General features: G+C 42.7%; 1 protein-coding gene and 1 non-coding gene across 3 annotated transcripts in view; both read left to right on the forward strand.

Annotated features, from left to right (window-relative positions):
• MID1 (midline 1) overlaps positions 1-25,817 on the forward strand; it is a 181,826-nt gene that overhangs the window by 100,837 nt on the left and 55,172 nt on the right. For both annotated transcript variants that reach the window (XM_007455066.1, XM_007455067.1), the window contains one exon: positions 21,336-21,443. In XM_007455066.1, coding sequence (XP_007455128.1) covers positions 21,336-21,443 — 108 coding nt within the window. The remainder of the gene's footprint in view (positions 1-21,335; positions 21,444-25,817) is intronic.
• On the forward strand, positions 13,974-14,047 carry TRNAD-GUC (transfer RNA aspartic acid (anticodon GUC)). The gene has a single exon. It is a non-coding gene; the product is annotated as a tRNA-Asp (tRNA).

The following is a 25,817-nucleotide window of genomic DNA, read 5'->3' on the forward strand; positions in this document are numbered from 1 at the left end:
ACTGAAAAGCTTTGTTCTAATTTTGAAACTCCCCAGCAAAATAGACGAGTCATGCATATCAAATGTTTGTTAACAAGAGCGCAATTGTAGCACTGACTGTTTTTGTTTGAAACAGAAATATGAAAATTTAAATTCAGCTATTTAAAAAGCCTGAGGCTACCCCTGAATGTACAAGGCTTTCAGTGGGGACCAGCACAAAGATTTTTACAACCAAGTGAGGTAACTTCCTGGCTTAGGAATTTATGATAGAGCTTTTACTATGCTTTTAAAAGTATTTTCACTAGATGTAACAGCAGGTTCATATATATGAGGTGATGAAAACTATCATAGTAGCCTAATTCTCTGACTTGGCAAGCTTGGCATTAGGCTGTGCTAAGTTCAGGGATACCTTCCATCTGTTTACCCAGGTGAGGAAGATGGTGCCTTGTCCGTTCTTGCAGTGTTAGAAAGAGATGGTTACCGTATCGAGTGGGTATAGCTCCACAGCAAGGTGTAGACTGTGGGGTAGGGAAGGCAAAAATGGTAGGCCTTATGCAAATGTATATGAAAAACGATAATGACCACTTGACAAACTCCTCCTGTAACTTCCTGACTTCAATATCCTAATGGCCCTTTGAGGTAAACGTCACCACGGAAATGTGACTTGAAGCCAGACAGAACAAGAATCAGCCAGTAAAGAAACGGGTTGAATCCAATCAAGTAGTAAAGCAATTGGAGTGGTTACCCGACCTCAGCTGCCCAAACCAGGTGGCAGAGTTGAAAGACATGATTAAAAATTCCTAGGGGGAATTCTCGTGACCAGAAACATTCCCATCTGCCCGGGAATTGGAAACCCTGTCCAACCCATGATAGCGAGGGCCCAATGGGTATACGTCAGTGGTACCAGTAGAACCACTGAGCCTTCGGGTCTTGTGAATTATTCTCAAATCTTTGACGGTTAATCCTTGACCTGGTAACCTCAACTTCTTGGAGATGACCAGTTTACTTCCTTAAGTAAATAAAGTTCTTTTTTCCCTCCTCCCCTGGAAGTTTGAGAATGATGTTACAACAACGAAAAATGAAAACCTAAATAATAGCCGTAGAATCAATATTTTGGGTTACAGTTTAGGACTGAAACATACGTTTGTATTTTAAGGGTTTGTAGCATTAGAGAGAATATGACATACTACAGAAATCTGACAGGTTAGCTTTGAGATTCTAATCTGAAACATGTACTTTATTTTAGACCTCTGATTTTAAGGTGAAAGCATAAAATCGTTTGTTTCAAGCCAATCTTAGAATGTTCACTAGAACTTGAGTTTCACTACATTTGTAAGTTTTTATTAGATTTCTAAGAGCTACCTAAGGACTTGGGAAGGTTTACCTTGTTAGGGTTTTAATTTTGCCCCGTTAAGCATTTAAAGTGGTTATAAAGTAAACTGCATATGTTACATTTATAAACACAATTTAAAATGTTACAGGAATTTGGTGGTAAAAATCTGAACAATGATTACCTGAGGGGGTGAAAATTGACTGGAAGAGGGGCTTGAGGATAGTTTCTGGGGCAATGAAAACGTATCTTGATTAAGCTGTTGGTTAGGTTGGTTATCAAAACCGGTTGAATTGTCCCTTAAGATTTATTTATGCATTTCCCTGTATGTAAGTTTTACGTCAATTCTTAAAATATGTACTGGAACTGAATCAACTAATATATAGATGGAAGTGGCTGTTTAATGGAGTTGGGTCTGTTCAACTTGAGTTAATCAAACATTGATTCAGGGACCCCTGAGAGTGATTATTCTTGGTTTCAAAAAATTTCTTGAATTTATGAATAGAATAATGAGATCCATAATTTCAACTTAAAAGCTTAAGGAGAACTGCATAGTGATTTGTTGATATAGGTACAGTCCTTGGGCAAGAATCCTCATGACCTTTAAGTGCATGTCTATTCCCTCTCCTAGTTGGTTGGACTCCTTGGGAAGCAGGACAGTATCTTTCTTTTCCTTAGAAAATGACCAGATAGCCACTTGGAATTAAGTGGAGGGAAACACTTTTAAACACCTCCACAGATGTAGTATGGATAAGCAACCTAGGTCTGAAGATGGTGACATTTTCGATATCAGAATCTCATGATACACACACACACACACACACACACACACACACACACACACACTCTCTCTCTCTCTCTCTCTCTCTCTCTCTCTCTCTCTCTCTCCCCAAGGCAATTACTGCACTGACAGCCCCCCACCTGCTACAAAAGCTGTCATCTCTGAACTCCTGTCTCCAGGTGAGTGGGGGTAGGGCTCTCAACAAACACAGAGAAACACACACACACACACACACACACACACACACACACACACTGCAGCCTCAAAACCAGCGACTGACAGACATTTGAATTCTGTGGTCTTTCCTCTTCTCTTTCAAACCAGATTAGATTCACTTGTCACTGTCCTTTTGGCAAAGCCCATCTTGAACAGCAGCAGCGCCCTCCAGTTTCCCTCGCATCTCCCCTGCTCCTCACTTCATAACTTTGACTGCCACCACAGTTTCAGAAGAGAACCCTGGGAAAGTAAGTAAGCCTGGCTAGCTTTAAAGAGAGATGGTGCAGACCCACTAGGTGAAAGATGCAAAGGAAGTCAGTGAGAAGAACGTGAGGCCTAGGAAAGACCACACCCCCAACCCCGCCAGAGTGAAGCCTCCCAATTCACTGTTCAGTCGAGATATAATGGGAGCCACATAAATAATTTTAAATTTCCGAGTAAACACAGTTTTTAATAAGTAAAACCAAATAGTGAAAATTAATTTTACTAGACAATGTATTGGACCTGATATACTCAAAACATCATTTCAACACGTGATCAGTACAGGAGTGATTGATGTACGTGTTTCATCCTCACGGCACATCTCAGTTCACACTAGCCACATGTCAAGTGCTCAGAAACTGCAAGTGGCTAGTGGCTGTCGTACTGGACCCCACGGTGCTAGAAGTTCTGTAGCCCGTGGTTTAGCCGTTAATTATGTGTGCACTTGGCATGTGTGCTGATTGTTTTCTAGTGCAGTCATTTTCTCGAAAAGGCAAAGTTCCCTTTCTAGTGTGGTAGGCGCTCAACAAGTCCATAGGATTTTGCTTCGTGTATTATCAACGGTAACATCCTCATTCAGGGAGGGATGAGGGCATGCGCATTTCCTCTTACTGTGGTTCCTTAGCTACTAAGACTACTGCAAAGATCTCTGGAGACCAGTAGCTTTCGCCACGTGTCCTCTAAAACTCAGAGCTAAGAAGCAGGGACTGCATCAAAAGTTGAGTTTGCTGGCAGAATCAGAAGAATCACCGCATTAAGATCTGTGTGGTTCCCAGTTTTATAAATAGTGTTTGCAAGGGGAGAATGTCGGCTTGTTTATTTTTGGTGCACAGTTTTCCTTCTTTTAGCGTGTTATCTGGAAATGATGATGGCAAAGAGATGATCTCCTAGAGGAAGGTGGTTTCTTTTGTATCTCTGACATAGCCTCTATCTAACCTTAACGAAACAACGGCTGCCTCAGTGAACAATGGAAACAAATGCCCCTAGACAGTGAGTGCACACACGTGCTAACCTGGAGTCGGGCCCTGACGACTTCAACAAAGGGTTGCTTTAATTTTTGCAGAATAAAGTACTTTTTCCCTTCTGTGTTTCATGACATGGCCTTAAGGAATTCCTCATATTTGTGGTCTCAAAAAAATGAGAGCTATGCTTATGAGGCCTGCCTTTAAGTGTTCTATTAAACAATAAGAGGGCTTTGTTCTTGGTAGTAAAATTAAAGAAAGCAGCGTTCCCATTACCTGGCAGGATGCCACCTCCTTGCCAGCCCCTGATCCTGACAAACATAAACAGAGCCTTCTGTTGCCCAGGTAGGAAGGTGAGAAGGCAACAGCTGTCAGGTTTGTGTATAGAAATACAGCTGACCTTTCAGTTAATGGGTTGGGTGGGGAGAGGGAGAGGGAGAGAGAAGCCCTTCTTCATGTGATCCCTCACTCAAGTGTTTACAGTTCAGTTTTACTGCAGAAGATGACACACTGAGCCTTAAAGCTGTAAAGCCAGGAATAATCTCACAGTGAGCTGAAATGATGGAAAAGTGACGGGTCTGTAGATAAAGAAATACATGTATTTTAGTCTCTGACTCATTAGATTTCATGCGTTTTGTTTCCCAGGCAACTTTGCTGCTGGAATTTAGACCCATTGCTCAGATTTAGACCCGTTCACGGTCCGTGGCAAATGGAAGTTTGTAGGTGGATTGTGGCCCCAAGGTTGGGACTGATCAAGGTTAGGTTAGAAAGTGCTGTCGGATGCAAACTCTGTTTAGCTCTTGCAAGTAGTCCTAAGTCACTGGAGCTACATATAGGACAGACTGGACGACTGTGACACCAGTGTCCTCTGACCTCCATTGACAGCTCTTCTTTAAGGAACACCCAGCTGGCAGAGTCCCCCGTAACGCTCTAGCACTCCTTTCTAACTGTCAGTGCCAGGCCCGTAATGTACTCACCAGTCCCGTGTCCGCGGGCCTGAGAGCTTCCAGCTGCAAGAGGCTAAGACTCTGCCTGGGGGCTTTTCCCACCCCCACCCCAGTTAATTCCAGAGAGGAGTTCATGCCCACCCACCCCCCAACAGGCTTCAGCCAGCCACTGATGGGAGGTAGTAGATAAATACCCGTCTTCCCCATCAGCTGGAGACAGCGTTCTGCACTGTTTCCCAAAGTTACCCATTGGGATTCATCTCCGTTTGACCACAGTGGCCTTGGTAGACTGGCTGCATACGTTTCCTCCTATCGCACTTCCCCACACCCCTACTGGTATTTCCTGGTGACAACTAGTACTTTATCCTAGTCTCATGCTCCGCTCCAAGGGGAACAGAGCCACAGACCTCCTCTCAAACGGAACGATAGCACCCCATCCATTTTCCCTGTTGTGACCATAGCTCAGTTGTTCGTTTTCTCTAAACTCTCCCTTTCACTGTATTTGAGTAAATATGAGTATTAAACACTGGGCATCAAAAATATTCAGAAATCAACCTCCCAGCTTCTGCTGGTTTTCCAGAGTGACAACGGCCAGGCAAGATGGGTCGTAGATAATGCTTGTGGATACATCAGAAAGCCCGAACAGAGCTTGACATTTTCCAGTTATGCTTCCAAGTGCAAGTCTAATCGGTGACCTAATCAAGCCTACGTCTCTCACTGTCAGGAAGACCAAAGAGCCGGCCTCCAGCCCATGTTCTCCATAACTCTGCAGGAGAGCAGATGGCATCCACCCTTGAGTAACTCAAGCCTGAATAGGAGTCCAACTTTGTATTTTTCCAGTCCATTGCTACTCAGGAATCATGGCACAGCAACTAAAAAGAATGCCACTTAGTGAGAAATGACATGTAAGATTGAAAACGAGTAATGGAAGGCCATGGGATAAAAGCTTCCTCTTTCCATCAGAAATGACTTCCCTTCCCTGAAACATAGCACCTCCATCCTCCCCGGCATTCAACCGTCCTCTTCCAGAAGTTACTTTTTAGCTCTGACCACAACGTCTAAAAGGAGATTTTTTGCCAAATACATTGGTTCAGAATCACTTCATAGAAGGTAGCACTTTCCAGAAACTTTATGAAAAGACCCGACAGAGACAACTGCCCAGGACAGATTAACAGGTTTTGTGTTTTTTTTTCCATTCTGTGTGCCCAACCCAAACGGAAGGGTGTAGAGCGCTTGTGTTCTAAAGTGTGTAATTAATAAGAGAAGGGAAGGGAGGAGTTTATTGTTTGCATGAATTATGAGCAACACCTTCCATCCTGCTTCTTCACTTTGGAACAGCTTTGAACAGAGTTACCATTAAACACAAAAAGGGAAGCCAGCGGCATTCACGCCAAGAATGTAAGATTGAAGTTACTTGAGTGTAGTCCGAGAAACACCTCAGGGGAAGAGCAGCATTTGGTATAACTGGGACAGAAGTCGGCAGGACATGGCGGGCAAAGTAAAAACCATACTGCAAGTATGTTTTCATTTTCAGATTGAAAGCCTATGAATTCAGTCTTTGGACCTGTTCATGCCCTGAAGGAAGAAAACTATTATTTATCAAGCACCTGTTAAGTGCCAGAGAGTTTACAGATAGTTTCATTGAAAGTGTGCAAATGAGAAAACATTCTCACAGAAATTCAACACATTCTTCACACCTGCAGCTCTTTCACTCCAAAGCCCAAAGGCTCCAGACTCCAGAGACTCTTTTCCTCTGTGCTAGAGGTTGGGCAAACTATGCCCCTAGGGCCAAATCTGATTTGTCACCTGTGTTTGTAAGTAAAGTTTTGTTGGGACACGGCCACACCCATTTGGGTACGTATCATCAGTGGCTGCTTGCATATGACAGTGGGGGCGTCGAGGAGTTACAGCAGAGACCTTCTGGTCCACAGAGCTAAAATATTTACGGTCTAGCCCTTTACAGCAAAGTTTCCCAACGCTTGCTCCAGATCATGGAAGACTCATCTCCAACCCTCACCTCCCACTGCATCAAGAAGAATAAGAAATACATTCGGGATTTGAAAGTAACTCGAAAATTGCGGAATCGGTCCTCATGTTATAGCTTCCAAAGCTGTTGTTTTGGTGAAAGATGATGAAGGATACAAGTTTTGATTCCTGCTAGAAAGTCCCCAGGTAATTGGCCCAGGCCAAATGGTCCTAGAACATAAAGTGTTGATCGTATATGGACATTCCAGACAAACAGAGCTTCTTAACCACAGTGGTGGTTGACATTTATTGAGTAATTATAATGTGCCGAGCATTTCTCAGTGGCTTTCCACGTACTGATTCATTTCGTTTTCACCACAGTCCACCCCCGGGGTTTCTGCCACGACACTGGTGACATCTGAGGCTTGGATAATTCTCTTTCTAGTGGGGGCTGTCCTGAGCATCGCAGGATGTGTAATTAGCGGCAACTCTGACCTCTACCCTCTAGATGCCGGTAGCACTCACACACCCTCTCCCCTGCCCCCAGTCTTGACAACAGAAAATGTCTCCAGACATTGCCATCGTCCCCTGGGGGAACGTCTGGTCAACCAGGTAGAAGTCGGTATTTTCTACATTATGCAGATGAGGAACTTGAGAAATGGATAGTTGAAGCAAGTGGCCGAGAACATACAACTAGTAAGGAAGCAAGACCTGGTGTTCGATCCCAGGAAGACTTCCTCAGGACCCTGAGTTCTGAACTCCTGCCTCCTCTAGCCCCTGTTCACTCTAAATCATTTCACCTCGGGACTTCCCTGGTGGCGCAGTGGTTAAGAATCTGCTGCCAGTGAGGGGGGCACGGGTTGGAGCCCTGGTCCGGGAAGATCCCACGTGTGGCAGAGCAACTAAGCCCGTGCGCCACAACTACTGAGCCCTCGTGCCACAACTGCTGAAGCCCACGAGCTGCAACTCCTGAAGCCCGTGTGCCTAGAGCCCATGCTCTGCAACAAGAGAAGCCACCGCAATGAGAAGTCTGCGCACCGCGACGAAGAGGAGCCCCCTCTCGCCACAACTAGAGAAAGTCTGCGCGCAACTAAGACCCAGCGCAGCCAAAAATAGATAAATAAAATAAATAAATTTAAACAAACAAATAATTTCACCTCGTTAGACGATTTTGCTTTACTGCAGAATGACCAACATCAACAACCTCTTGGATGGTCATGTTGTGTGTGCTACTCTTGGGAGAAAAATTCTTTTGTGGTGACGTTTCCAAGTTTTAGGCATTAGCGGTGGCGGGCGTTCTTGCCGGACAGTTTTAATGTATCGTTACCATTGTGTTTCATTTATAGGAAGGCTTTTATTGCTTAGCTCACCACAGTGTGTTGCTGTTTTTGTTTGGTTTTGTTTTGTTCCTTTGCGGTACGCGGGCCTCTCACCGCTGCGGCCTCTCCCGTTGCGGAGCACAGGCTCCGGACGCGCAGGCCCAGCGGCCATGGCTCACGGGCCCAGTCGCTCCGCGGCACGTGGGATCTTCCGGGACCGGGGCACGAACCCGCGTCCCCTGCATCGGCAGGCGGACGCTCAACCACTGCGCCACCAGGGAAGCCCTGTTGCTGTTTTTAATGGCATCTCGGTTCGTTATCCAGCGTTCAAGCTTCATAATTTTAGAAACCTCAAGGAAAGAGGATTTATAATGAGGTTGCTGGGAGCTTTTTTTTTTTTTTTGGATCCCACAGTGGAAATGAAACAAAATCCCATCTGGATAGTTAATCAATATGTATGGTTGGTCTCCTCTGGGCCAAATCGTTTCCCACCACGTCACTGTCCGGTGAAGGTTGGATTACGTGTGGCTTCTATCCATGCCGTCACTGCTTCTCACCAAAAGCACTTGATGAAGGAAAAGTCCATTATTTTTTTTTTTTAAAGGCTTTCTTGGACTTTTAAAAGTCTTAGTGAAAAGTGTTCAATATTAAGTTAACATGCTAAATATTATATTTTAAAAGGTTATCCTGTACTCTAGTTTCTCCTCCAAAGACAGGGACCCTGGGAACGTGGCCAATGTTTCCTCTCTCGCGTCTCCTTCAGCTCGGTCCACAAATATTTGACTTCGGTGTGAGAGAATTTTAGGATGGAGATTACGTATGAACATATTACTGATAGATGAATTACAGTAATACAGTCTGCTTTTTTCTCAGCTCTCCTTGGCTCAGTTTTATATACAAACTCAAATATTAGAATCCCTTTCATTGTTCCTTCTGGCGGCGCTCTGTCTAACTTCTGCCCCAGGATCTGGAATGTTCATTACAGCTGCCGTGGACAGTAAAACCCAAAGCACCCTCAGATCCTCACATTTTTCTTTGCACCTGGTCAGCAGTCTGCAGTGGGACGTAGAGCCTACTTGCACACAGATTTCCCGGTACCCTCGTCTTCCTGGCCACATCATCAGCTCATCTGCTGCTCAGTGGTGCTTTAGTTGCTCCAGCCCTGGGCATATGGGAATTCACTCCTCCGGTGTTTTTCTTTTTAAACGAGACAGGATTGTTAGGGACACTGTGACATATAACAGTGTGAAATAATAGTGTTATTAAGTTACAATAACACTAATCCCTTTAGGTTTGGATGCAGACTCAAAATTCCATATTCTTAGTAATAGAGAAAAGTACTATTGAGTTTAAACCATAGCAGCAATATCAACATAGCAAACCATAAAGGGCTTTTTAAAAATTTATTTTCTTGAAGTATAGCTGACTTACAATGTTGTGTTCATTTCTGCTACACAGCAAAGTGATTCAGTTATCCATATCTGTACATTCTTGTTCATATTCTTTTCCATTACGGTTTATCACAGGATATTGAATATAGTCCCCTGTGCTCTACGGTAGGACCTTGTTGTTGATCCATTCTATGTATACTAGTTTGCACCTGCTAACCGCAAGCTCCCAATCCATCCCTCCCCCTTGGTGACCACAAACCTGTTCTCTAGGTCTGTGAGTCTGTTTCTGTTTTGTAGATAAGTTCGTTTGTGTCATATTTTAGATTCCACATAGAAGTGACATCGTATGGTATTTGTCTTTCTCTTTCTTATTTAACTTAATACGATCATGTCTAGGTCCATCCATGTTGCTGCAAACGGCATTATTTCATTCTTTTTTATGGCTGAGTAATATTCCATTATATGTATATACCACATCTTCTTTTTTTAGAAGATTTATTTTATTTTTGGCTGCCTCGGGTCTCAGTTGTGGCACGCGGGATCTTTGTAGAGGCATGCAGGATCTTCATCGTGGCGTGTGGTTTTCTCTTCTCTAGTTGTGGCGCGCAGGCTCCAGGGCACGTGGGCTCTAGTTGAGGTGCACAGGCTCACTAGTTGTGGCACGCGGGCTTAGTTGCCCTGCGCCATGTGGGATCTTAGTTCCCCGACCAGGGATCGAACCCGCGTCCCCTGCATTGCAAAGTGGATTCTTTACCACTGGACCACCAGGGAAGTCCCTGTACCACATCTTCTTTATCCATTCATCTGTTGACGGACATTTAGGTTGTTTCCATGTATTGGCTATTATACATACTGCTGCTGTGAACATAGGGGTGCATGTACCTTTTTGAATTATAGTTCTGTCTGGATATACGCCCAGGAGTGGGACTGCTGGATAATATGGCAACTCTATTTTTAGTTTCTTAAGGAACCTCCATACTGTTCTCCACAGCGGCTGCAAGTTACATTCCCACCAACAGTGTAGGAGGGCTCCCTTTTCTCCACACCCTCTCCAGCATCTCTTGTTTGTTGATTCTTTTAATGATGGCCACTCTGACTGATGTGAGGTGATATCTCATTGTAGTTTCGATTTGCATTTCTCTAATAATTAGCAATGTTGAGCTTTGAAAAAAGAGTTTTGACCTTTCTCAAGGCCACCGCCATTTGAATCATGGTACACCTTTGCTTTTGCCAGGAGGACCAATTCTAGGCAAATCTGTAAAGTAGACATTTGTCTTTTAAACCCCCAATCTCGTTGCTAGTGATTTTAGGGGGGTCAAGGTTTAGAGTCTTAAACCAAAGGGGTACAATGTCAAGAGTACACTGATGGTGGGCCAGCGTGGTAGGGGGCTCTCCTGGGCTCCACAGGTTGGCGGGGGCACCAGTCTCGTGCTTTCAAAGTGAATGGTGGGGACTCCCCTGGCGGTTCAGTGGTTAAGACTTCGCCCTCCAATGCAGGGGGTGCGGGTTCGATACCTGGTCAGGGAGCTAAGATCCCACGTGCCTCGTGGCCAAAAAACCAAAACATAAAACCGAAGCAATATTGTAACAAGTTCAATAAAGACTTTAAAAATGGTCCATATCAAAAAAAAAAAAAAAAAAATCTTAAAAAAAAAACCCAAAGTGAATGGTGGCCTGTGGAATTCTGCAATGCCAGCACCCTTCTTTCCTCAACACCCTGAAATCAAGTTTCCTTTCCCTCGCACATCGGGGTCATCCTCTCCTAAGCTTACTTCATTGTTTGCATTGGGTATGAATAGGAAGTGATCTAACAAGTCAGCATATCCTTTTCACAAGAGGAACTGAAAGGTTTTACTCTGAAAATCTAGAGGTTTTTAACATGCATATTAGTCCAATTCCACCTGTGTGAAGTGGCCAGATATTTTTCCCCATTGATGTTTCCTTATAAGAGTTCCATAAAATATCTCTAAAGATGTGAAGGCCACACATATCTGAAATCTGATGGCATTATACCCTGCACTGAACATCTTAGTGGACTACAAGTCAAAAGAGCAGGGACTTCCGTGGTGTCACAGTGGTTAAGAATCCGCCTGCCAATGCAGGGGACACGGGTTCAAGCCCTGGTCCGGGAAGATCCCACGTGCTGCGGAGCAACTAAGCCCGTGCGCCACGACTACTGAGCCTGCACTCTAGAGCCCGCGTGGCGCAACTACTGAAGCCCACGTGCCTAGAGTCCGTGCTCCGCAACAAGAGAAGCCACCGCAATGAGAAGCCCGCGCACCGCAACGAGAGGAAGCCCCCCCACAGCAACAAAGACCCAACGCAGCCAAAAATAAATAAATATATATATTTTTTTAAAATTAAAAGAGCAAGTGTTTAGAAATACTTAGAAACTTCACAGACTTCTAAGGAACATTTCACAGACACGTAGTCCAATTTTTAGTGTGTGGATGTAATTAAATCCCTTTAATGTTTATATACATATGACAAGACCAAAATAATAAATTGTCCATTTCACGCCACCCTTTCTGTGAAATACTGTTAACACTATTACACCATAAAATTTTGCGGGGGCGGGGGGGACTTTTTACTGGGCCTGGCTACCCAAGTGCTCTGGAGAAAATAGCCAACCCATTTACGTGATCATTAACTAATCTGGGGAATGTGTACATGTAACTGCGTTTCTAAAAAAGGCAGATAAACTGTGCACCCAGTGGCAACTTACATGGGACTGTGGCTGATTCTTGGTAGCTGATCCAAGCGTGAATGCGGCCGGTGGTACTACTGGAGTGAGACGGGGGCAGTGGCCTCACTTCATTACTCAACTTGCCAGTTTCTCTTTCACTGGGCTATAATGGATCAGAAAGTCAGAGTCTGTCAAAGAGAAGCTGCAAAATTACCCTAGGAATAGGAGACAGTGGGTTAGCAACCCCCTACAAGCAAGACTCTCTTCTTCTGTATCTTACAAATTTCCCTTCCCATTTTACCCTTCCTGCCCCCAAAAAAGTTAGTTCAGGACAATTGTGGACACCCTAGACAGAAGATAAATACAGTCCATTCTCGTTATTCACACTAGTTACACTCCATGAACTCACCAGGAACACTGGCTAATCGTGAACCATTGCTCGTCAGGGAAATACACACACACACACACACACACACACACACCCACACACACACACCCCACACACATAGATTATAATCTTAAATCCTAAAAATAAGTCATCCTGGTTGATTGTATTTTCTTTATTTTATAAACAAGAAAAGGAGGTTTCGAAGTGTGAAGTGATTTGGCTGAGGTCGCCCCACTAACACATGCTAGAGCGGGGGCTCAGACCCAGTGTAACTGGCTGCAGAGCCGGCACTTCCTGCTTAGTGCTGTGCCACTTCTGTTGTCCCCATCCTGTGGTTCCACGAGAGCTGCAACAAGAAGGCGGAACGTGTCTTGTTCAACCGCAGCTGGGTGCTGGCTCATTTTTTTTTCACGCTCTGAGCCTGTCTGCAAATGGATGTGAAAAGGCCCCAAGTATTGATGTGGAGGCCAGAAACGAATTTTTAAATGTTTGCAAGGAGGTCTGTTAAATCCATCATACTCCAATAAAGATGTTTTAAAAAATAAAATAAAAAGACATTGCTAGGGCTTCCCTGGTGGCGCAGCGGTTGAGAGTCCGCCTGCCGATGCGGGGGACGCGGGGTTCGTGCCCCGGTCCGGCAGGATCCCACATGCCACGGAGCAGCTTGGCCCGTGCGCCATGGCCACCGGGCCTGCGCTCCTCGGCGGGAGAGGCCACAACAGTGAGAGGCCCGCACACCGTAAAAAAAAAAACAAAAAACAAATGTACATAGTTTCTGTATGGCAAAATATCAAATTTTAGAGCATTTATTGAATATGATGATATAAATTATATGTATGTACCCATTATATGTATATATATTATTTTCACAAAAGGTCATAATAAAGTTTATATCATTCTAAAATTTATGCTTTGCTAGTTAAATACAGCAAAGCATCTGGAAAACTACCCTTATATTCTTATCAGAGGTCAGCTTTAGAAAGCAGGATTAATCATGGAGATATTTATGTTGCACCATTGTGTTTTGGAAAAAACATTGATATTACAAGTTAAATTATACGAGGAAGAGAGAAAAATATAATTTTAATTAAATGTAAATTATTATGTACATGGTTTTATAAGGGAATTCAAGTGTCAAAAAGAGCTCTTGAGAAATATACCTGTAAAAAAAAAAAAGAAAAAAAAAAAAGACCCTCCTCTCAGCCGTGTTCGATCACATTACCCTCTGTGATTTCCTTTACACACGTCACGATCTGAAATTTTTATTTCTTTCTTGGCTTGTTCAGCCTGTTGTCCTTCGCTTAGATGTAAATTCTGTGATAATGGGAACTTTGTCTCTCTTGGGTCACAGTGTATGCCCAGCACTTGGAATGCTGGCTCATACACTCTGGGAACCCAGTTGCTGTTATTTGAATGAATAAGTGAATGGAAAGGTGAATGGGTCAACAGTGGTATGTAGCTCTTTCAAAGTGAAGGCTGCAAGTGTATTCTGAGGACAGTCATCGCTTGAGCTTGTGTGACGTCGGCTATGGTACTTCCAGTCTCCGAAAAGGTGTTCGTTAGGGCCTTAAAAAAGGGTGATAACTCCGGAAAGAAGAAATAAGTTCTGAAAGAATTGGGATTAGATCTCACTTCAGAAGAATTTAATTTAGAGTATTTTGCAAAGAGACAAAGTTAGTACTAAAGACTAGGAGACAACGGTGGGTAGGATGACGCATTTCGCGGCAAGAAAGGAAGCTGTAGGGACTTCCCTGGTGGTCCAGTGGTTAGGACTCGGTGCTGTCACTGCCGAGGGCCCAGGTTCAATCCCCTGGTCGGGGAACTAAGATCCCACAAGCCGCATGGCACGGCCAAAAAAGAAAAGAAAGGAAGCTGTAACTCCAGATGTAGAGAAGATACATGGTGAGCACATGGCTGAGGCCATCACACAGATGAGGTGAGACTGACCGAATTTCTCCTCATGAGGGGCTGATGTGATATTTACTCATGGGTGCAGTGAAGGTGAGAAAAAACGTAGCAGGGAGCAGCCTGAAATGGGAAGAGGGCTCAGTTTTAAGCTATGTTTTGTCCTGCGATGTGAAGGGCTCTATAGGATAAGCACCCTATTTCCATGTGGTCCAGAGGTGGTATACAGCAGTTGCTACCACTGGCCATCATTCCTAATTCTCTCCACCCCCCTTGTCTTTAGGTTAAGGACCAAGAAGGAGACTTATGACACAAAGGTAGAAGTGTAGGTCTGTAAAAGAAGGTTTGGAGGTTGTTTCTTGAATCCTTAGATTGGTCCTACTCAAAGCACTTCCATCAGCCTTCGTGGTTTCTGAATCAAAAGATGTGAATCAGAAATAAAAGCTAAAATCATAACCAGGAGCTGCCAGCTTCCAAACCAAAACTGGGAACTGGAAACACCTGAACACACTGCAAGTAACCAATAAACCCTGCCATATTTTAATTAATAGCCCGTATAAGAAATGAAGTCCAACGAAATCATTAACTTTTTTTTTTTTAAGTGACACATGAAACAGCACAACTGTGGAAAACTTCTTTGTACTGGAAGGATTTTAGAAATATAGGCTAGCAATCAACTCATTTTATTGTACCTTTTGGAATATAAGAATGGTAGGGTTACAGATATTTGGAAGCTTCATCAAAGTGGGAAAAGAGATTCAACTTTCCCAGTTTCAAAGGAAGGTCGCATCTGTATTCTTTGAAAGATCTAAGGATAATACTTGACCTAAAATGATCAGATGAGGGCTTCCCTGGTGGCCCAGTGGTTGAGAGTCCGCCTGCCGATGCAGGGGACACGGGTTTGTGCCCCGGTCCGGGAAGATCCCACATGCCGCGGAGCGGCTGGGCCCGTGAGCCATGGCCGCGGAGCCTGCGCGTCCGGAGCCTGTGCTCCGCAAGGGGAGAGGCCACAGCAGTGAGAGGCCTGCGTAACGCAAAAAAAAAAAAAAAGAGAGAGATGATATTCCCCAATTTCTGGGAATTTATATTTTGGGACGACGGTGGTTGCAGTATCAGCTTTCTCAAAACATATCTGGCTCAACAAAGTAGATTTCAGCCCACTGTGTCGGTAAAACAAACGTATTCATCGTAAATATCGATTAGTCAGAATTTGGATTAAATTGAACCGCACGTTATGATGGCGACTGAGACACTTTTCCTACCGTAGAGTAACCCAAATTGCAATGATTTTGAGAGTGAAATAGATCCCAAACTAAATCATAGTCTCTTAACAAAACTACGTCCCAATGCAGACAATACTACCATAGATCTGTCTGTGGCTTCATAATGTAAGTCATTTCCCCATATCTTATTCCTCATATATTGTGGTATTGTATTTACCACAAAAATCCCACTTGACTGAGAGAGCAGATAATATTCACCTCATTTTACAAAATAGGACAACTTAGAAACGGACATACTCCTCGACTTTCTCAGTATCATCCTACGAGCAGAGCTCGTACTCCGTACCACATTTCATGGCACCTACTTTAGAGTTACTAGCAGGGTCTTACTAGGTTCAGTCAAAACCAGAATATCTTCTTTTTCTTTTGGGGGGGGGGGGGATAGTTGTTTTACAATGTACAATGTTGTGTTAGTTTCTACCATACAGTGAAGTGGAGTTCCCTGTGCTATACAGCAGGTTCTTGTTAGTTATCTATTTTATACATATTAGTTAGTATATATATGTCAATCCCAATCTCCCAATTTATCCCACCTCCCCTTCCCCCCCCTTGGTGTCCATAGGTTTGTTCTCTACGTCTCTGTCTCTATTTCTGCCTTGCGAACAGGTTCATCTGTACCATTTTTCTAGATTCCACATATATGCGTTAATATATGATATTTGTTTTTCTCTTTCTGACTTGCTTCACTCTGTATGACAGTCTCTAGGTCCATCCACGTCTCTGCAAATGACCCAATTTCGTTCCTTTTTATGGCTGAGTAATATTCCATCGTATATATGTACCACATCTTCTTCATCCATTCATCTGTGGATGGGCATTTAGGTTGCTTCCATGACCTGGCTATTGTAATAGTGCTGCGATGAACATTGGGGTGCATGTGTCTTTGAGTTATGAAAACCAGAATATCTTTAACCAGAGAATATGTTAGCAGCCACATCAAAACCTAAGGACCTCACAATATGGTCAGTTGAGTTTTGACCAAGTGCTAAGACACTTCAGTGGAGGAAAGAATAGTCTTTTCAATAAATGGTGCTTAGGCAACTGGATATCCATAAATATAAGGATGAAGTTGGACCCCTACTTCTCATAATAATAGACAAAACTTAATTTAAAATGGTTTGTAGACATAAGTGTAGGAGATAAAACTTCTAGAGGAAAACTGAGGTATAAATCTTCATGACCTTGGATTAGGTTTCTTAGCTACAACACGAAAAGCACAAGTGACAGTGGAACAAGAGATAAATTAGACTCTGTCAAACTTTAAAACTTTTGTGCTTCAAAAGTCACCACCAAGAAAATGAAAAGACAACCCACAGAATGGGGGAAAAGATTTGCAAGTCACATAGCTCACAAGGGACTTGTATCCAGAATATATAAAGAAATCATACAGTTCAACTATATAAGACAAATGGCCCAATTACACAATGAGCAAAGGATATGAATAGTCTTATCTCTAAATTAGATACACATATGGCCAAGAAGCACATGAGAAGATGCTCAACATCATGAGCCATCAGGGAAATGCAAATCAAAACCACAGTGAGGGGCTTCCCTGGTGGCGCAGTGCTTGAGAGTCCGCCTGCCGATGCAGGAGACGCGGGTTCGTGCCCCGTTTCGGGAGGATCCCACATGCCGCGGAGCGGCTGGGCCCGTGAGCCATGGCCGCTGAGCCTGCGCGTCCGGAGCCTGTGCTCCGCAAATGGGAGAGGCCACAACAGTGAGAGGCCCGCATAACGCAAGGAAAAAAAAAAAAAAAAAAAAAAAACCACAGTGAGATGCCACTCCACACTCACTAGGATGAATAAAACAAAAAAGACAGACAGTATCAAGTGTTGGCAAGGATGTGGAGAAATTGGAAGCCTCACATACTTCTTGTTGGAATATAAAATGATGCGGCCCCTTTGGAAAACCGTTTGGCAGTTCCTCAAAAAGTTAAACACAGAATTAACATGTGACCCAGCAATTCTACTCCTGTACTCAAGAAGAATGAATACATATGCGCACACAAAAATTTATACGTGAATGTTCATAGCAGTATTGTTTATAGTCACTAAAATGTAGAAGCACCCCACGTGTCCATCTACTAGAGAATATGGATGAACAAAGTGCGGTATATTTGCTTAAATGGAATAATATTTGGCATAAAAAGGGATGGAGCACTGACACATGCTGTGACTTGGAGGAATCTTGAAAACGTTATGCTAAGTGAAAGAAGCCAGACAGAAAGGATCGCATATTGTTTGATTCCATTTTTATGAAATGTCCAGAACAGGCAAATCCGTAAAGAGACAGAACATAGATTAGTGGTTACCTAAGCCTTGAAATGGGGTGGGTAGCAAGAATGTGGAGTTACTGCAAATGGGTATGGGAATTCTTTAGGGGATATTGAAAGTTTTCTAAAATTAGATTGTGATGATGATTATAGAACTCTGAATACACTCAAACCCACAAGCCGTACACTTTAAATGGGTGAATTTTATGATATGCGAAGTATATTTCAGTAAGGCTGTAAAAACAAGAAAATCAACACCCTTCCCCCTTAAAAAAAAAAAAACTTAAAAAGACATATTTTTGTATCTGTACAGTCCTGGAAAACCAACAAATCCAATACCTGCGTATTGAGTGCTTGTAATATATCATGATAGCTACTTGCTTCACTACATTTTACCTTGTCTCTTGTTGGAAGATCGTTTTCACTATCTGTTCATTCAACAAATAGTTTTTGAGTGCCTATTCTGTGCCAAATCTGGTGCCAGATGCTTGGGATAGATGCCTCATTTCATACAACAGCCAAAGATCCCTCCCTTTATGGAGCTTGCATCCAATTGGATTTACCTTGATTGTATGTTCAAGTACAGCTTAGCTCTGAGGGCTCATTCTAGGAGATACTTTTCAAGTGTAAGGTGCTATTTTCCAGAAATTTCACTTACTCCATTATAATGGGCCCATGGTTTCAATACGATCCCATCCTTTTCACAGCTCGGTTGTAGTCAGTTATTAAATTCAGTTTGAAGTCAAACGAAATGACAAGAAGTTTCTTGAGAGTAGTGGGGTGTCAAGTAAATATTTCCATAGATAGCTCAACTTATTTGAGAAGCCTCAAGGGGAACTAGAAATGATGACAGAAAAGTAATGGTAAGAGAAATTGAGCCCAGTGATTAACTCCCTTGAGATATTAGCCTGAGTTCCACGTTCTGTGCTTGGCCATCAGTGCATTCTTAATTCTTTCTTTTGTTTATGAAACATTTAGCAAGTATGTCTGTGTGCTAATCTGACATAAGACATGATCTCATAGTTCGCTGCAAATGGCCAGTGACCACCATCTCCTCAATAAGGCAGTATCTTGAGTTGTCTCTCTGTCCTGTCGTACAGTGATCAGGAATAAAACTCAAGGAATCCTGGTCTCTGGAAACAGGACATGATTTCTCTGAACAGCCCTCAGCGAATTTTTATTCTGAACTCCTGACCCCCCTTCCGGTTTGTGTCATTCATAGAGATTGAAATTACTCCAGTTAAAGAAAGTATCCCTAATCAAAAGGGCTTAGTGACTGGGCCATGTCTCCTCCCTGAGTTATACTGGAGTAATCAGTGCTATTGTCATTCTCTGTATCACTGCAAGCTTCTCCTGCGCTGTGTTAAAATCATAAAACTCATGCATGCTATCTCCGTTTCCCACAGCTGTGATTTCTGGGTCTCTGTCTGTGAATAAGCATTTCAGAATTGTCATGAGATGGAGGAAATAGCACGTGCAGAGTATTTCCCAAGCCCAGTGGCCAAGAATGAGCTCATCTTAACCCTCCCTCGCATACAGTGAGCCTTAAAAACTTCAAATACAAGCCATTCTACAATGATCTACCTTGCCAGGAGAATAGCAGGCTTTCATTGTAGAACCCCGGCCTTCCTGAAGTACAGCAGAAGTAAGATTTAAAATTATGCCATAAGATTAATAAGATATTCAGCCATCCTCTTCCTTTTTGATGTTTTTATAGTGATTAAATACAAAGTTCATGTCTGCATATAAAAGAAAAGTTAAATAAAGGTAATGTAACCTTGCTATCTTGCTTTTGGAAAATTTGCCCAAAAGATATTGATGATAATCTATCCACCATAAAAGAATAATATTAGTTTTTTCTAACTTTTTATGTTTAACAGGATAAAATTGCACTTTCCTTCAAAATATAAAAGCAGGAATTGCAAATATATTTCAAGTGTCAATTTTCAATCAGTTGGTAATAGCTGCATACATGGTGTGTTAAGAAAGATCCTGAGGGACTTCCCAGGTGGTCCAGTGGCTAAGACTCCGTGCTCCCCGTGCAGGGGGCCTGGGTTCGACACCTGGTCAGGGAGCTAGATCCTGCTTGCTGCAACTAAAGATCCCGCACATGGTAACAAAGATCCCGCATGCTGCAACTACTGCAACTAAAGATCCCGCACATGGTAACAAAGTTCCCGCATGCTGCAACTACTGCAACTAAAGATTCCGCACATGGTAACAAAGATCCCGCATGCTGCAGCTAAGACCCAGCGTGGCCAAATAAATAAATATTTAAAAAAAAAAAAAAAAAAAGACCCTGAGGTTCAGTATGGCTTAGCAAAAAAGACTGCTGTCATTGGATAATAAACGTTTTCCGGGGGTGCAAGAAGATAGGGAGTGGACATGTGAGTCCTATATTTGCCATCCCTGCATAATTGGAAGAAGAGTTAACATTTGAAATACCTTTTCATAGGGAACCCTCCTGCACTGTTGGTAGGAATGAAAATTGATACAGCCACTATGGAGAATAGTATGGAGGTGCCTTAAAAAACTAAAAACAGGACTCTACCATACGACCCAGCCATCCCACTACTGGGCGTATACCCTGAGAAAACCTTAACTCCAAAAGAGTCATGTACCACAGTGTTCACTGCAGCTTTATTTACAATAGCCAGGACATGGAAGCAACCTAAGTGTCCATCGACAGATGAATGGATAAAGAAGATGTGGCACATATACACGATGGAGTATTACTCAGCCCTAAAAAGAAACGAAACTGAGCTATTTGTAGTGAGGTGGATGGACCTAGAGTCTGTCATACAGAGTGAAGTAAGTCAGAAAGAGAAAAATAAATACGGGATGCTAACACATATGTATGGAATCAAAAAAAAAAAAAAAAAGTTCCGAATAACCTAGGGGCAGGAAAGGAATAAAGATGCAGACGTAGAGAATGGACTTGAGGACAGGGGGTGGGGGAAGGGTAAGCTGGGACAAAGTGAGAGACTGGCATGGACATGTGTACACTACCAAAGGTGAAAGAGATAGCTAGTGGGAAGCAGCCGCATAGCACAGGGAGATCAGCTCGGTGCTTTGTGACCACCTAGAGGGGTGGGGTAGGGAGGGTGGGAGGGAGACGCAAGAGGGAGGGGACGTGGGGATATATGTGTACGTACAGCTGATTCACTTTGCTGTACAGCAGAAACTAACAGAACGTTGTAAAGCAATTATGCTCCAATAAAGATGTTAAAAAAAAAAAGAAAAAAGTAGACAAATCAAAAAATAAAAGATCTTTTCATGACAGATATAGAGAACAAGCTAGTGGTTCCCGCTGGGGAGAGGGAAGGGGGGAGGGGCAAGATGGGGTAGGGGAATAAGAGGTACAAACTACTGTGTATAAAATAGATAAGCTACAAGGATATATTTACAACACAGGGAATATAGCCAATATTTAATAATAACTATAAATGGAATATAACCTTTAAAAAATGTGAATCACTATATTGTACACCTGAAACTTATATAATATTGTATAGCAACTATACCTCAATAAATTCTTTAATAAAAGATGTTTTCAGCAATTACCAGAAACATACTAGTCTACATTAAAAAAAGAGCATTTAACTAAAACAAATGCCCAGTTAATGCTCACCATTTTATCTATCCCATAGGTCAATGCATCACGTCAAGAAGCCAAATTGATGGAGGAGTGTGATCTTCTTATTGAGATCATTCAGCAAAGACGACAAGTTATTGGAACCAAGATCAAAGAAGGGAAGGTACGATTTCTAGGGCCGAAGCTTTTGTATTCTCTACCTAGAGAAAATATACTCCCATGCACTTCAGTAGCTTAGGAAATATTGAATGACCCCTTCTTCTATATTGTCTATAGTCTCGTCCTAAGTCTTGAAGACGTAGTTCAAAGCCTCTTGGTTGGCCATTTTTTCCTCCACCCTTTCTTTGTGTTACGGTCTCCTAGGCATGCCTGTAATACAAAGGCTGCTCCGTTTCCCAGCTCCAGGGCACAGCATGGAGCTGTGGTCTGTTGTAGCCACTGTTTTCCATCTCTCTTCTCTATGAGAAGGTGGGTTCCATAGAGGAAGAGTTCATTTCATATTTATTGCTATATTCTAGCAATCAAAAGAGTATTAAATAAATGTTTAAATGAATCAGACTTTATATACAGAAATTATGAAGTGCTTTCTCATGCTCTTGAGGGAATTTAGACAGGTGTCAGTTTCATCGTGGCAAAACTCCTGTAGCTGCACCATATCTTATACCCCTTCGTGGATATACAGTATTAATAGCACTTCTTTGCTGATGTTTGCATGTTTAAAATTCCTATGGTTTTATAGTAAACTATACTCAAAAAGCAGTTCACAAATTTAGGTTATATTCTTTATGGCCATCTTCTTATTTATTCAAAATTCATTCAGAAATGTTGATAACTTAAGAATCCATCACTTTATTCTATTTTTAAATTAGTCATGTTTTTACTGAAATACTTATGATCTACTTTATTTTCCCCATTTCTCTGCCACCCTCACAAGACAATTTTGTAAATATCTAAAACTAGAAGCATTCATTCCAGATCCAGTCAGTTCATGAATCTCTGTTATTACTGCTCATAACTATAATGACATGTATAATTAAATCCACTTGGCAAGTATTACGTAGTACACAGATTACAACAGCTTATGTATGTGCTCTTCTCTGTTTTCTTCAAACTTTTAAAGGTGCCTCTAATATTGTAGAATGTTTTAGACTGCTTTGTCTGTATACATTGAAAACTGTTTATACACGTACACTGTGATGGTGATCAGAAAAGTTGAAGTCAAATCAAATAGTTCTGGAAGCTGTTCCAGCAGATTATCAAATTAATACACAATTCTTCCCTGGCCAGGGACGGACTCAGATGCGTTGAACAGCTACTTTCCCCCACATACAAATGATCCTGAGTGTCAGCCTGGAATCTGTACAGGATCTACTTCCTCTTCTGTCATCATGCACCGTGATGACATGCACCATTCTGACATCATGCACCGTGATGACATGCACCATTCTGACATCATGCGCCGTGATGACATGCACCATTCTGACATCATGCGCCGTGATGCACTGTTTCTGATACCTACACAAAACGGGAGCCTCAGAAATGCAGAGACAATACAAGATTCTGGAATGGGGACCCCCGAGGATGGGGTGAAGGAGACTGTAAAACAGACAGGATAGGCTAAGCACGGTGGGTGAGGGAGAAAAACGTTATGAATGTTTTTTCATAATACCTGATGTCTTCCGGGTTCTCAGGCACGTGAGAGCCTGAAAACAGCTGTAATTAATTATTAACATACATGCGGAAGGTAATTTGTTGCCTTTATGTGGTAGTGTGCAGGGATCAGCTCTCAATATGCATATTACTTCCGTATTGCTGCTGGAACAGATTACCACAAACTTGGTGGCTTAAAACAACACAGATTTATTGATGCCTGACCTTTTGGAGGTCAGAAGTCTAAAATCAGTCACAACTCGGCTAAAGTCAAGATTTCAGCAGTGCTGTTTCTTTCTGGAGGCTCTAGGGCAGAATCAACTTCTCTTCTGGCTTTTAGAAGTCACCCACATTCCTTGGCTTGTGGTTTCTTCATATCAGTCTGAGCATTGCACCCATCCTCAAATCTCTTTCTCTGGCACAGACTCTCCTGGTTCTCTCTCTCATAAGGACCCTTATAATTACATTGGGGTCAACCAGATAATCTAGGATATCCCCCATCTCCAGATCCTGCACTTCGTCACATCTGCAAAGTCCCTTTGGTCATGTAAGGTAGCATATTTTTAAAACTCCTGGGATTAGGATGTGGGCATCTTTGGGGGCCCTTACTCAGCCTGCAGTGACTCTCCACCACAACTTCCTGGCCAACAGGTCTTCCTTTCCCTTACGTAACTTCCCAGCATGAGGGTTCCTCTCATGAGCTAGAGCAAAGTAGCGAAGGGGTGTGTGTCCCCAGTTCCAGCCATGGTGATGCATGGGCTTCAGGCTCTGGTGCACCCACTCTACCCTGGACTCATGTCCGTGATAGGGAACATAGTAAAACAGAAAAGCAAAGGGACACATAGCTGGGCCCAAAACCAGATAAACATCTCCATGGGCCAGACACAGAAGAAAACTACAAAGCCATGACGGTGGCTTTTTGAGACGCAGGCTCCTGGGACTTGGTCTGGAAGAGACCAAAGCAGCTACACCTTCAACTCCTGTGGCTAAATAGTTTTGGAAATGTCGGGGTAAAAGGGCTAGAAGTGCTCCAGATGGTATGGGAAAGTGAAATCCGGCTCACTGGTTAATGCCATGGGCTGTGTAAGGCTTCTCAGTTCATTCAAAGGGACCGAAAACAGATTATTGCCAGCCTTCACCTAGGGTCATAGCTGTTAGCAAACTTCAGGCCTGGGAGTCTAGAGTAAGTCAGCTGGGTTGGAGCCTGGCTCTGCACTGTTTCTGATACCTACACAAAACGGGAGCCTCAGAAATGCAGAGATAATACAAGATTCTGGAATGGGGACCCCCGAGGATGGGGTGAAGGAGACTGTAAAACAGACAGGATAGGCTAAGCAAGGTGGGTGAGGGAGAAAAACATTATGAATGACTTCAGCCCTTGAAGACAGAAACTCAAACCACAATTCCAAAGCAAATAAAGAGATCTTGAATTTCTAAAAATACAGCCAACAAAATCAAAGACATTTTCTCACCTCAGCCGAAATTAATTTTATGTGAAAATGTTAAGAAGATGTTCAAAGAGTTACATGAAGGAATAACTTCTATCCTAAAAGAGCAAAAAATTGTGAAACCACAAAAGAAGGATGTGAAATAAGAAAAAAAATAGATATAAAAATTAGAAGTTTCGGAGGGAAAAATGTGTGCACTGAAATGGCAAAGAAAACTCAAGGGGAAGGGAATTGTGGAAGCTGAGTTTTAGCCTGCACACACATAGGGGAGGCTGTCTACACAGAAGAATAGGAAACTTGATCCATACTTCACACCGCATACAAAAGTTAAATGTCAATGGATCATATACCTAAATGTAAAAGGTAAAAACTCTGAAAATTCTAGAAGAAAGAAAACATGGGAGGAAATCTTGGTGAACTTTGGTGGCCAAAGATTATATACACTGGCAGAAACATAAAAGAAATATTTACACACTATAGAGATAATTATATATTGTATTTCACCAAAAGTAAAAACTTCTCCTCAAAAGGCACCCCCCCCCCCCCCCTGCCCCCAGTACATGGGCCTCTCACTGCTGCGGCCTCTCCCGCTGCGGAGCACAGGCTCCGGACGCGCAGGCCCAACGGCCACGGCTCACGGGCCCAGCCGCTCCGCCGCATGTGGGATCCTCCCGGACCGGGGCACGAACCCGTGTCCCCTGCATCGGCTGGCGGACTCTCAACCACTGTGCCACCAGGGAAGCCCCAAAAGGCACTCTTAAGAGAATGTAAAGACAAGCCACATAGTAGGAGAAAATACTTGTAAATTATTTATTTAATAAAGTAATTGTATCCAGAATATATAACAAATTCTCAAAACTCATTAATAAGGAAATAGATGACCCCTTCACCAAAATGGATAAAAGACTGGAATAGATACTTTACCAAAGAAGGTATAAGGATGGCAAGTAAGCACATGAAAAGATGTTCAAAGTCATTAATAATTAAGGAAATGCAAATTAAAACTTCAATAAGATACCACTATTTAAGTACTAGGATAGTTAAATTAAAAAGATGGACCATGCCAAGTGTTGGTGAGAATGTGAAGGAACTATAGCTCACACACTGTTTCTAAGAATGGAGACAGTATATTTGAGAAAACTGTTTGGCCCGTTCTTCAGTAGTTAAACATACACTTAGCATTCGATCCAGCCATTCTAGGTGTTTACCAAGAAAAATGAAAGCGGATGTCTATATAAAACTTGTCAGTGAATTTTCACGTTAATATTAAGGGTAATATTAAGGGTAATTTCCTGACTGGAAATGACCCAAAGTCTATCAGCAGATGAATAGATGAACCGTTTGTGGCATTTCCACACAATGCAGTACTACCCAGCAAGGAGTGAACTCTTGACACATGCAGCAACATGAATCTCAATATAATTATGGTGCGTGAAAGA

This window comes from Lipotes vexillifer, unplaced genomic scaffold (assembly GCF_000442215.2).
Source record: "Lipotes vexillifer unplaced genomic scaffold, Lipotes_vexillifer_v1.1 scaffold431, whole genome shotgun sequence".
In the NCBI taxonomy this organism is placed as follows: domain Eukaryota; kingdom Metazoa; phylum Chordata; class Mammalia; order Artiodactyla; family Lipotidae; genus Lipotes; species Lipotes vexillifer.